The sequence below is a fragment of the Trachurus japonicus genome, chromosome 15, assembly GCF_045865225.1.
Source record: "Trachurus japonicus isolate A0001 chromosome 15, Traja_1.0".
Classification (NCBI taxonomy): domain Eukaryota; kingdom Metazoa; phylum Chordata; class Actinopteri; order Carangiformes; family Carangidae; genus Trachurus; species Trachurus japonicus.
The window spans coordinates 23,027,768-23,041,362 of record NC_140921.1 but is presented as its reverse complement, the minus strand read 5'-3'; the positions used below and the strand labels follow the sequence as shown (position 1 = coordinate 23,041,362).

The 13,595-nt window shown below is 39.5% G+C and overlaps 1 protein-coding gene across 1 annotated transcript in view; it reads right to left on the bottom strand.

Annotated features, from left to right (window-relative positions):
• The window catches only part of cfap46 (cilia and flagella associated protein 46), a 39,741-nt gene that overhangs the window by 1,746 nt on the left and 24,400 nt on the right, over positions 1-13,595 (bottom strand). Inside the window, exons 37-55 of the mRNA XM_085800553.1 lie at positions 13,453-13,559; positions 12,597-12,779; positions 12,298-12,436; positions 11,005-11,202; positions 9,800-9,988; positions 9,461-9,547; positions 8,468-8,650; positions 7,994-8,167; positions 5,658-5,755; positions 5,491-5,561; positions 4,792-4,952; positions 4,424-4,530; positions 4,131-4,201; positions 3,465-3,644; positions 2,476-2,555; positions 2,042-2,102; positions 1,904-1,936; positions 1,487-1,589; positions 1,234-1,346 (exon numbers count right to left, since the gene is read on the bottom strand). Coding sequence (XP_085656679.1) covers positions 1,234-1,346; positions 1,487-1,589; positions 1,904-1,936; positions 2,042-2,102; positions 2,476-2,555; positions 3,465-3,644; positions 4,131-4,201; positions 4,424-4,530; positions 4,792-4,952; positions 5,491-5,561; positions 5,658-5,755; positions 7,994-8,167; positions 8,468-8,650; positions 9,461-9,547; positions 9,800-9,988; positions 11,005-11,202; positions 12,298-12,436; positions 12,597-12,779; positions 13,453-13,559 — 2,338 coding nt within the window. The remainder of the gene's footprint in view (positions 1-1,233; positions 1,347-1,486; positions 1,590-1,903; positions 1,937-2,041; positions 2,103-2,475; positions 2,556-3,464; positions 3,645-4,130; positions 4,202-4,423; positions 4,531-4,791; positions 4,953-5,490; positions 5,562-5,657; positions 5,756-7,993; positions 8,168-8,467; positions 8,651-9,460; positions 9,548-9,799; positions 9,989-11,004; positions 11,203-12,297; positions 12,437-12,596; positions 12,780-13,452; positions 13,560-13,595) is intronic.

The following is a 13,595-nucleotide window of genomic DNA, read 5'->3' as shown; positions in this document are numbered from 1 at the left end:
AGGAACAGTCCAGTATTGTGAAGTAACAGCCTGAAATTCAGACCATGGTGTCAGTCACATAGAGTTAGCAGCAATAATGCCAGGCTGGTGTTGGGTGGCACATAGGTCTGGCCTGGGGGCGATGTGTGAAGCCACCCTGATGCTATGTCAGGCACAAAAGTTCACCCACTCTCAGACTACCTTTGTTTGCTGATGAAAGAGAGGACAGGGTGAGGACGAATACCTTCAAAGGTATTTCACAAAAGTGAAAAACCTTTGAAGGTGTAAAGAGCTGAAAGCGATTTGGGGCAGGTTATTATTTATTTAAACAGTCATGAAGAGGGGAAAAGGCCTCCTCTTATAATTGAGAAGTGGAAGGCAAGCTTTGACTACTCTTTTACCTTGAGTGTGAAAAAATGTTCAGGAGTTCTGTCAAGACTTCTCCAAGAAAAAAAAAATCAAAGGATTGGTTTAGGTTTTGTCACAGAGGTTACTTCAGTGAAAATATCCATAGTAACTCTTGTGTTACTTTCATTTCTGCATTAAGAAAACAGAGGGAGACTCCCTTTACATTCAGAGTAACTAAGATAAGAATCCTTTCTAGCTTTTTAAAACATTACACTACATTTATCCTACAAGCAGTACTCAGTCTGTTCTCACTGAAATGTGTAAATAACCCCCGTTACATTTATTTTATGAGTCATGACAATTTCAAATGTTTCAGAAAACCAAGAACATGGTGTGATTTCATTAACTTTATGAAGTCAGACGCTTAAGACATTAAATGTTTTGAGGGACTAGTTCTCTATTTTATGGATAGTAACATCAGTATCAATTGTTTTTATTTTTAAGAGCACCTACATTCAGTGATAATGGTAAAGGGTTCTGAGCATCACACATTGTACAATTAAGAAAATGAACACAGCCTTTTTTTTTCTTTTAACCCCAGCTGACATTTTATCTTCTGTCAGCTGATAACCACAGACTGTTTTCATTAATAGTAGATGCAGATAGATTAGCAGTAGATTAGACTTTCTTTGTGAGGTTTTCATTGGGGTTTTACAATAAGTACAGTTGTTTGTGTTGCCAGTGTCATCTCTGAACAAAACCATAGCTATTACTACTAGTAGTATTCAGCATGCTGTGAATTGTTAGGCCTGACATCTCATATTTTAGAAACAAATTCATATAAAAGTGCTCTCAGCTCCTTTTAAGAACCATGCAGGGAAAATGCAGTACATTGGTGTACAGTACCTGATAGACTGAGGGAAACAAGTTTGGCAGGTTGGATGTTTGCCAGGAAGCGCTCCATCCCCAGGTAAATAAAGGCACTACATCTGTTAAGCAGCTGCTCTATCTCAGGCAGACTGGACAGATAGAAAAGTGATGGCAGAGCAGAAGAGTTGAGAGGTTAAGTGTATGGGAATGGAATAAATTCAATGGATGTTCAAAATCCAGCAAAAGACATGCTGCATTGCATCAATTTACTCTACTTTAATGTTCTTACCTGGGTGTTTGTTTGCTGCCCATGAAACCCTCCCACAGATTTGTGAAATGTTTACTGTGGGTTTCTAAAATCTCATTCATCCTCGTGCTCAGACTGGTACCTTCTGTGTAACACACAGACAACACCGTACACATATCAATAATAAAACTACGTGAAGGATATTTTGAAATCCCGAATGCAAAGAAGATCCTGTACAGAACCAGATGCTGGCTGAAATACAGTACATTTGCCCCTGCAGAACCAGGCTGAGTCTCTGAGGGACTTCCTGTGGTAACACTCTGGTCCAGTGCACACCACCCATTCAGCCACAGAAGTAAAAGCAGCTTGAACTATACTGTATTGTAACTCATCATAAGTAACAGCCATTTATATCAGCCACAGAGCAGCACATCTCCATCCCTCCATACATTTACTCACCAAAGATGCCTTCATTGTAAGGGTCAACAATATCTTTAGAGGTGTGTTAAGATCTACAAGAAACTCTATGCTAGGACCCAAATTAGATATAGTACTTGACACAAGTTATTTTAGAAAGACAACCTCAAAAAAAGATACATTTGAAGTTCCGTGTGTCAACTGGGATGGTGTCTAAAGTTGAGGCACGGTTGGCAGGTATCTGGAGAAATAAAGCATATTAAGTTGTTACAGTTCAAACCAAGCATCGTCTCAAACATGAACTATACTGTATACAGTCGAAGAATAAATAAATACATTGTCTCTAAGACATATAAATAGCAGATGCAACAGAGATATGAGAGTGGATTTTAAGACAGAGCAAAAGAAACTGAAGCAGAGGAAAGGGTTAGTGGAATAGACAGTGATGTATGAAAGCTAGAAATAGGATTGTTATGAAAACACATTAGGTAATTTACTGAAAAAACACAGTTAAAAGAAAGGCGTGAGGAACTGAAATAACTGCCGCTGTTGTCATCAGGTAAGTCATTCTGTTGTCTGTATCTAGCAGGCCCAGATTCATTTACTGAACTCACCACTTTGATGGGTTGGCTTTGATCTGCCTTCCCCTTAGTTCCTTTACCGCTTTTGGTCTCCTTTTTGTTGTCATTTTCAGCTGCCACAAACAGGAAACAGAGTTATTTTGTTTACAGCTGTTGGTGGGGTAGATTTCACGGCATTTGGACTGAGAACAAAAAAAAAAAAAAGTCAAAAACACAACAAAAAACACATATCTGCAAAATTATAGGTAACTGAGAGATCTAAAAGTTTCCCCATGGCCATAACATCTATTATCTCATGGAAATGAAAGCACTGACCATTAATTAAAAGAAAAATAAGCAAGTCAACAGTGATCTTCTTGTCTTATAGTAAGTACATAGCTTTGGAATAGTGATTTTCTTTTAGGTTGTACAGTTTATTTAGTTTATACGTTTTTGGATGCTGATGCTTGGATAAATCCTCTTATACACTTTTGTTCTCTTGAGTCTGTTGTTTTATTTCTCTGGCTGACAACAAATATGACCTTTGGCCACAACATACTTATGTTACCCCTGGACAATGAAAGCTGCAGTGTGTTATATATTAGACTCTCCACAGATGTCCACATAAGCCACTGCCTGCTACCAGGATGTGAATTGAACTTTCTGTCCTGAACAAATAGCATTCCTATCCTATGGATGGCTGCCTGCAGTCTAATCCTGGCATCAAGATACTTTTGCAACCACAGGTTATTATTTAGCAAAATTAGATGGGGAATTATATGACACAAACATCCAGTTTATACACAAAAACCAGGCTGAGAAAGTTGCGTTCGATTTAAATTTCCTTGAGATGATAAATAACGTTATCCACTGCTCAATGGATTGTTTTCTTGACAGCTTCGTTGAAAACAAATGCACATGGCTGGGAGGAGGGTTAGCAAAACAGTGGAAAAGCGACCATACTTGCATTGTTCCCCTTTAAGTTGAATGTTAATGGAGATGATTGTGGATTTCAGATATCTGTTTATATGTGTCATTATTACCTTTATCCAGTCCTTCTCTGTTCAGTCGACTGTGGAGAAGCTGGAGGGAAAAGTCTCGTGACACAGAGCTTAGACCTTCCTCCTGCAGAAGTGACAAAGACTCCAGTGGCAACTCCATTAATTTCTTGTCTGCCAGCAACACTAGGTACTCTCCTGGTTCTGGTAATTGATTGGTAGTAGCTGCATAGACACATACATAAAAGTACAATGATTTTCACATACTGTGTATTTGAAGACAACGTAAGATGTTCATGTACGAATGTACAATAACCTTTAAAGAAGACATATTATGTCCCTTTTCCACAAATTAAAATAGTTCCCAGGTGTCTGTGTCATACTTCGGTCAAATTACCCCAAGGATCAAACGTCACATCACTTTTTTTCATCCACTCAAAACAGCCCTGTTCAGAACGGCTGGTTTCAGTATCTGTCCCTTTAAATGCAAATGAGCCACTGCTTGTGTGTGTAAGTCAAGATGTTTCACTTTAAATCATATGAATAGCAACAACATGTGCTTGAGGGGGATGAACAGTGGGTTGCATGAATAGAAACCAATGGGTTGTCAGAAAGAAATAACAGCAGACAGTGATCCACTTGTTTGTAGAGATAACCAGAAGTCACGAAGAGTGTCACAGACAAGTAAGGGCCAACCCAACATACACTTACTGGAGCTCCCTTTTTCATCTTTATCTTTGGTTTTGCTCATCTCAAGAAATGGCACTGATGCAGCTTGGAGCCTGAAGCAGATGAGGAAAGGAAAGGATCAGTTGGGAGATACTTGATGTCTGACAACAACATAAGTGCCATGACAATGTCCCTTTCAGTGGCAGATTTCTTAAACTTAAACCTCTTTACATCAAAATAGTGAAGATTAAAGTATTTTTTGGGTGAGGGAAATAAATTCAATGAGATGTGCAGTGGATAATATGCAGAATCTAATGATATATACAATACTTTACCTTAAGCATGACAAGTCAAACTGTGTGAGCAGTGGATTCAAATAGTGTTCCATATCTTGTACAATTTTCCTGAAGTGGAGTGTTAACTTTTCATCACCAGCTGTTTTCTGTGTAGGGGAACAAAAAAACAACAACCCAAAAAACAAAACAGTAAGTTTAAGCAGCTGTGTTTTGGTATTTATTGTGCCAGGTGATTCATTACATTCATAAACAGAAAAACAGCGCCCCCCTGTGTCCTGAGTAAGTAAAAAGAAAAACATGAGATGATAATTGCAATGGAGTGAGGTAATTTATCAGACTCACAGTGGGTAATGTTAACAGAATGAAAGAAGGGCAGAGATGTCAATTGGACATACACAAGGAAAAACCTGATCAGAGGCCTCCATCCTGCCCTCAGCACCATGACAACAGGCGTCCTTGAGGAGGGCTTGTCTTGTCTGCTGCCCAAAGGCCCGGGTCTGCTCCCTCAGTGCCAGAAGAGCCTGCGGGCAAACTGAAACCTTGGCCACCCTCGAGCAGGTCAGGGTACCTGCATCAACGGAACAGACACACAATCAGACATACATATTCACAGACATATACAGGCCTTTTAATTGGTCCCTATGAGCTCCCTCCGCCTCCTCTTCCTTTTGTAAAATCTCCCTGTCTCCCTGTCTCTTCCACCACCACCTATTTTTTCAGTTTTATGAATTTGTATTCATTATCTGTAAATGAGTCCAGATAGGAGCCAACTGCCTTCAACTGTTACGTGAGAAGGTAATACATGTTGCTTAAACTCAGTGATGATTTATGACAGCTGGTGGTTCCTGTCAGACCAGCAGCAGAGTGGTCAAAGTAAGATGCGTTAATCTGAATTTACATGGGGATAATTTCATTCATTGTGCTCCATTTACATGCTGACTGTTTGTGTGATTAAGACCATATTCCCAAGAGTTGTGAAACAAATTAGATGCAGGATAAAAAATACCTAAATGCAGTAAATGTTATGTTTGGAATTGCCCACACCTTCAATAGCATTAGGGAGCCTGAATGATCATTGTGTTGTAAACATGCACCAAGTACCAAACCTGAAACTTGTGTCTTTCCTTTCTGATTTTCTGTAGTTTTGGTTTCATAGAAGGCCCCAAAAAGCTCTGACCTAAAAATGACACACACCAACACAAGGACCTTTAGACTTGTATACTGCAAAAAGGGGATAAGAAAGTGAAAGACATAAGGACAATATAGACATTACCCATCTTGAGAGTGCTGAAGCAGCAGGATTTTCAGATTGGATGGGAGCTCTGCAAGGATGTTCAAGTGGTTGGGATTGACAGTCAGCTGACTGAAGGCCTGGAAACCAAAAAGGTATTTCAAGATGACAACATTTCAGGAGAAAGTAAAATAATGGTCCTCGATGTTTGATTACAGAATGAAAAAAACTTGTTGAAATGATTTTGAAAAGGAAATTGTAATATATTAAACCATAACATGATTAAGTAACTCCATATTGTCAGATAAAATGTTAATAATCCATTCTTTAGAATATAGAGGATCTTTTCAATTAAATTGCTTCTTGAGATTCAGTTGTTTGTGTTGACATACTGAGACAAAAGTTCGACTGAAGGCTATAATCTTTCTTTTTTTTTTTTTTTTTTTTTAATTTTCTTTATTATTGTTATTCTCACACATTACATTACACAGCTAGTGTTGAATTCTTGATTTACAATTATTGTCAAGAAGAGAGGATAACATCATATCAACATAGCTATCGCCATATAGTTGTGTAATGTTGAAAGAAACAAAACCTGCATACTTTTATATTTTTAAGAAAAAACAAACAAACAAAACTAACTAAAGGCAAACAAGAAAAAGGAACAATGAAGAATCAAAACAGGATGTATGGGTTTATAACAGCAGCTGCATTTAGTTGTAGGGAGACTAGGTATCAAAATGATAAGAGTTCTGAAATACATACACATATAAGTATGAAACACACAAGACCTGGCGGTCCTTCAAACCAACAGGGAGATAACCGAGAGTAAGTGGGTGGAGACAAGTGATTTAGTTTCTAGAGTGAGACTGTGATGTTTGTACATAAGAGACCCATTTTGACCATGACCTTGTGAATTTATCCATTTGTAGCCGAAGTGAGAAAGTAATCTTTTCCATTTGATATATTTCATCAACAATAACAGTCCATTCCTCTATTGTGGGGGGGTCAGGATGCAGCCAGTGACGTGTGATGGTTTTCTTGCCAGCAGAAATCAGAGCCCCAAATAGGTATTTGTTGAGATGCCCTGTGAGAAAATTAATTTCTCCCAGGATAAAGGTTTTGAAATGGTATGGTATTTTCATATGAAACATGTTTTCTAATATTTTATGCATCTCTGACCAGAAATTTACAATTACTGGACATTCCCAAAATATATGCCAATGGTTTGCATCCTGGCTCCCACACATCCTCCAGCACTGTGGATCCTCTCCTGCAAAGTGAGCTTTCTGTTTAGGGGTTACAAAAAATCTGATTAAACATTTCCATGCAAATTCTCTCCATGTATGTGAGTTGGTGCATTTCCATTGAAACTCACAACAACTGTACCACTCCTCATTGGGCAATTAAAAATTACCTTCCTTCTCCCAGTTATCTTTAATGTAGTCTGTAGAGTAGGTTTTTTTAATCATGAAGCCCTTATATATTCTAGATATAGTACCTTTGGCTCGCTCTGATGAATAAGCACGTAATATCTCTTTCAGTATTGGGTCTTCTGGATCCACTGTATGGTTTCTAATTACCTTATCGTAGTAATTACGTAGTTGTAAATACCTGTAAAAATCCTGCTTTTCTAAAGAGTGGTCTCTTTGTAGAGTTTGAAAACTTTTAAGTTGTCCCTTGTCTATTATTGAGTGAAATGTTGTTATTCCCTTAGTTATCCAGCTTTTAAATCTATGGTCCAGTTGATTCGGTTTAAAGTCAGGGTCGTAGGCGCACCACCTAATTATTCCCAATTTATCGTGTAATTTATATGTGTCCTTAATTGAGTTCCAGGTTTTAATTTGAAATTTTGTCCACGGATTCTGCAATTTGGTTACAAAGTTTTCCAGATCCTTATTACCGAGTACTGCCCAGAGTGGAGGGTCCTTAACAAGTGAAAGCTCGATGTCTTTCCACCTGGCATGATAATCTTGGTTACACAGATTTATCAATGGTCTAATTTGAGCTGAGAAAAAATAATCCTTTAAATTTGGTACAGCCATGCCTCCTCTGTCTTTTGATAATTGTAATGTTTTAAACCTTACTCTGGGTTTTTTTCCCTGCCATATGAACCTAGAAATAATGTTGTCCCAGAAGGCTATAATCTTATGATCAGATACATCAGATACAGTTACTTCACCTAGATCAAAATCTGTAACATTAAAAGAGGTCTATATCAAATAAATGAAATATCAGATTGCTCTCATCCTCATAACAAAATATTACAAGTTTACTCACCAGCATCAGTCTTGGAATGGAAAGAACATAGTCTATGCAACCAACATGTCCTTGATACCATGACTCACACACACACACACACACTGGTGATTCCATACCTTGGAGAGGTTGCCGAGGGAATCCTTTGCTCCCTTCAGCATGCTGCTGGGCCTCTCTTCCCGAGAGAGGAGCAGGTTCCTGTGGAGGCTGAGCAGAGCCAAGAGCTGGGACACACCGGTGTCAGCACAGGCAGAACTTAGGACTTTATTTATCATCACTGCAGTGCAGCAGCTCTGTGAAGACCACAGGAGATGGATGAAGAAGCCAGCAAGAACATAATAACAGGAACTACAATTGGTGGATGATATCTTGAAGAACACATTTCTTCAAGCTTTACCAAGTGTTCTGCATACTGTAGATAAGCGGTAACATAGCTCATTATTTCATACTATGGCCAATATATTGAACTTTCTATATAGTGCATTAGCATAACAATAATGAGACCTATAGTAAGCAATGTTCTACATGGCACATTTAAGACTATGCCTTTTGTTTAGTTAGAGATATGAACATGTGATCTTGATGCATCATACCTGATACAGGGCCAGATATTGACCTGCCGCTGCAGGTTCAGACTGGCCATGACATTCCAGCATGTTGACAGAAGCATCAGCCAGGATGGAAAATGGCAGATTATGTTGGAGACACAGGGTAATGGCTTCAGTAAGAGCTCTACTGGCCTGTGCCAACAGCTGCTGGGCTTTACACCTGCTCCACTGCACAATCATGAAACAGGACGAACATGAACACGAACACACACACACATACATTATGAAAGTGAATGCACAGAAGTCAACATGAACACAGACTCACATGCACACTTTACTGGGTGTTCAGGTGGGGCACTTAACACAAGAAGTAACTTTATAGTCAGGTCACAAGAAGCGGCATATTATCTTTAGAACGCAATTTTATGCATAATAAGGACCGCGCGTCTCTTCAGCTGAAGTGATGTGAGGAATCTCTTTACAGCCTGAAATGTACTGTCCTGATTGCGACAGACTCATGTCATGGAAGTTAAAGAGATGGAATAATGTTTTTGCTATAATTAGCATTTGCATTACTAAATGCTGTAGTTTAAGTGGTTTAAAAGGGATATTCTATTTCATGTTTATCATATGGCTAGACAGCTCTAAGCTATTTAAAAGATGGCCATTTTATCTGGTTTCATCTTCTGATTTCTCCATTGACAAAAGCAGAAGAGTTTAACTGACTGAAGGTGTCTGTGAAAGCATTTGCCACATTTTTTTTGGCACCTGGGCACTAATCATAGATTTTGTTTACAGTTACAGTAATCTCAAAGCAGACACCCTGGTCAAAATTCAATCTTGTATCATCACCACAGAATCACACCATTGCCACTGTTTTATTCTGCACCGTGTTCGATGTGGACAGAGATCTCTTTGCTCTGACATTCAGTATGATAACAGTGCCTAGCACCATGCGACTTACCTCTGGGGGCTTTTGATTTATGAGCAGAACTTCAGTATAAAGACCTCAGATTAGAATCAGGAGGTCAGCCTTACCTTGTTTCTGCTTGATTCTCTGTCTCTCTCATTCTCTGAATTCCCCTCCTCCACAAGAATGGTTTTAGGGTCAGTCCAGGCCTCCTTCTACACAAAGAAATTTCCAGATTACAGAACACTGATTGTGATTACAATGAAACACCCCAATAATCACAAAGTATGAAGATTTAAGTCTTAAATTATGCAAGCGACATCCATCTCTCACTATAAAAGCTAATCAGCTTTTCACTCTGTTCAGGAACATCATCCAGTTGATTTGCCTTTGTAGTGTATACATGTGCATGTGTATGCATGATATGCAAGTGTTGGGAGAGCTTTCATGACATTTGTGTTGCCTACATGCTTGTGTTTGTCCCAGAGAGCACACAGATAAATGGGGTCCTCCTGCACAGCCAGCAATCTCAGGTACTTTCCCATTAGACTCAGGCAGCAAGCTCGAGTTTCCATGTTTTCCGAGGAGTGAGAGTTGACTGCTGTCAGCTGGCCCAGAGCCATTTGCCCCAAAGTACTGCCCACACTCAACCATTCCTGGACAACACACAAGGAAGTTAGGTCAAATGAGAATTGGATCACAAGCAATGCATTTATTTGAAAACACAAGACTCTTTAAATTTGTTTGGACACATTGATTAATGTTCAGAAACTTGCTGAAAATGAATTCATTTGGGAGCAAATAGTACCTCAGGTTTAATCTATTTCACCAGGATTTTTTTTTTTTACAAAAGTAAGAGGAGAGAAGAATCTTCAAGAATCACGAATTTCTAGTAAACAATATATATGATATATACTGTATATATTAGGGTGACTATATTTTGATTTCCATTTAAAGTACGATCGTCCTCAGATGCCAGGTTTACACCATATAACAAAATACACCTTTCATAAATAACACGCGACACCAGGATGCACCAGGATCTACACAAATCCTATGCAAGTTTGTTAAGTGAGGGCCAGGTGAGACCAGCACAAAGGCAGAAAATGGCCCTCTTTCTCAACATTTCAGCCTGCCTCAGCCTGGGGGGCGTCTATCGTCATGGCAACCGCCTCAAATTGCCGTGGCAACCTCTGAGCCTCAGGCCAGAGCCACTGAGACCTGACTCCTCTGATATCGCTGCAGTTTATCAACTTCTGACCCTACATTTATATGAAGTCTCTGTGAAACACACACAAATGTGCACAAACAGGTTGACGGCTTCTCAATGCCAGTGCTCGGAGAAAAATGATCATGTCTGTCGGATTAGCTCCGTCTTGACCTTGAGATCGTGGGTTTGATTCCCATATTGATAAAGATCACACCCCTGGCAGCGGCCCCTGTGCTAATCTCAAAATTTCTGCAAGGAAATTTTCTAGCTTTACCTGTTTGTATTTTTCTGTGGTTAGTGAAGGAAAATGTATCGTCCATATATGGTGAAGTAGCCAAGTAATCAAAGAGGCCACCCATGCGTGATGCTTACATAGTTACATGTTACCAATCAGTACATGGCCTCCAGGTGATCTCAAAGATGATGTAACATTTAGGAGAGGTTGCGTGTGCACTGTGTAACCTGTTCTATAGAGTTGGGCTCAGGTGTGCAGTGTGTAAACTCCTCCAGTGCTATTTCAGCAGAGGTCTTCCTCTCCTGGGACAGAGCGTGGCGTTTCTTCTCATCACAGTGTTCCTCCAGCATGGCCAGACAATATTCTGCTAGAGCCAGTCGCAGGCGCAGCAGCCTCCGCATGGCTGCCAGTGACACTCCATGACTCTGGCATAGACAGAAAGAGAAAATGCCATGGAACATCTAAATTGTAATTGAAAACAATTAATCTGTGACAGGTTAAATTGAATGAGTGGGTTGTATTGATGAGTTCACAGACAAATATCCAGATGTGATCAGAGACTGCAAGATATGATGGGAAACAGGGTCCATGATCTGAATGAGACTGAAGACCACTAATCTGATCATGATAGAACCGAAAATGGAGCTCAGTTAGCCGAGTTCATAGATGTGAATACATGAGAGTGTCCTCGGTGGTTTACGCTGCTGTCTCTCTTGTTTACAATGCAGGCTGGATGTCAGACCTTACCAGTACAGCAGCACCATCTGCTGAAAGCATGCAGCTACAATCCAGCCTCCAATGGCAGAGTCAAACATCCAACTAAGATTTATTTAATTAGATAGAAAGAACAAGTATCTGCAGCAGGTGTGAGAGTTGCTCAATCAATCTTTATAAAATTGTTTCTTTGTAACTGAAGGCCACACTCCGTGTTATGCCAGTTTGTCTCTGGCTCTGAAGCCCTCAGATAACCTCATCTGTAGAAGAAATATGATTTTGACACCCATCTGCTGTTGACCAGTAGTTGAGGCTTTATCTGTTTGTGTCAGAACATTGTTAAAACTGTGTTGTGAGATACAAACATCAACACACACATATGTGCACACAAATGCATGTATATTTAGCTAACATACAACAACCAAGAACTCACAGGTTTTAATAACCACATGCAGCAGCTAAATTGAGATTTAGCCAATTAAACTCCTTAGGAAATGAAATTGCTGATGATACAAACAGAGCGACCACTCACTCTGGCATGAACAGCATTTCATGGGAAAACTTCTTTCTTCTCTCAACAGTGAAAAACCTGCTCAGATTCTAAATGTGATCAAAAGTTTTGCCATCTGCACAGGTCATTGATGGGCCAATAATTTTAGCCAGAACTCAGCATCTGAGCTGGAGTAGCCAAACAAATGGACTTTCACTAATACTTTCACAGTAAGTATTTCACAACGTAAAACTGTGTAAAACTTTCCGTGTCTGTGCACTCAGAGATTTCCTTCCTACTTTCTTCATGCACTTACCTCTTCCTTTGGTGGGAGCAGGCTCTGAGCATTCAGCACCATATATTCCTGGACTGTGACAGCTTGGTGCATTTGGGAAAGACCATTAAGCAGGAAGCGCTGTTTCTCCTCTATATCAGTTGAATGGTTGGCTAAAATTCTATATAGGAATCATGTGGTGTAAAGATTCATCAAAACAGAGATCACAGATTGTGTGAGTGAGACAGGAAATTATTCTTTATAATAATGTATTCAAACCGTATACTGTATGATTTGTAGAATATTCCAGTCAGGTCTTGAGTAACTCCTGACAGACTTACCTCATACCATGTGCATACTCTGCATGTGCTTCTACTGCCTGTTCTCTATAGCTGAGATTAGTGAAACTACTGGCACACTCTCTGATTGTATCACAGGCTGCCATTAGCCTCTGGGCAGCCTCAGTGCAGAGTGTCTCTCCAGGTTCTCCATCACCAATGGCCCGAATATATTCCATGGCACCTCTGGAATGTAACACATCACATTTAAACATGATTATGTAAATGTGTGGGTATGTTAGGGAAATGCCCACACACAATTTCATTCAGTGTGTTTGGCTTAAGTGCTTAGATTGCATCCTGCAGTTTGAAGAATATGTTCCATTTACAAGCAAAGTGCTCTTTAATAATTCATACAGTTAGATTTCATTGGAGTAAATGATCAGTCTTTAGTCTCCATCACGCCCTGCAAATAGAGGTATACCTCTACAGTTTTCACTAATAGACATAAGGAAAGACACGTGAAGAAACCTTGACCTTAAATCACTATAGTCTAATAAGACCAAGTGAAAGTTTGTGCCAAATGGGACAAATTTGAAGAAGTTCCATAAAGGCATTATTGTCAATCTTGTCCATAAGACGTGGGCAGATGGATGGAAAACCAAAACATCCCTTTTGCATGGAGGTCGGTGACAGCCAGAGCTGAAGGTCAGTCAACAATAAACTAAGTTTTTTAATTTTACAAAAATCCAGAAGTGTCTCTGAGGGTTAGGCAACTTTGTGCCCAACAGCTGAATGTGTAAATACATTTAAAACGGTTTATAGTGCAGCTAGAAAATGTTAAAAATCTTAAAGAAAAACAAAAAAGCATCAACCAGGGAAAATTAGACATTCATCAGTCTTGATTTCATGGTGTTACCTCATCTCTAATGAGGTGATCAAGAATGTGATCTCTGGGACTCTGTTTATCCGCTGCTCCAGAACCAGCTTCAGAGCCTCACAGCCTTGCTTTATTATCTGATCAACCTGTGAAAGAAAATGAACACAGCGTAAAATGTATTC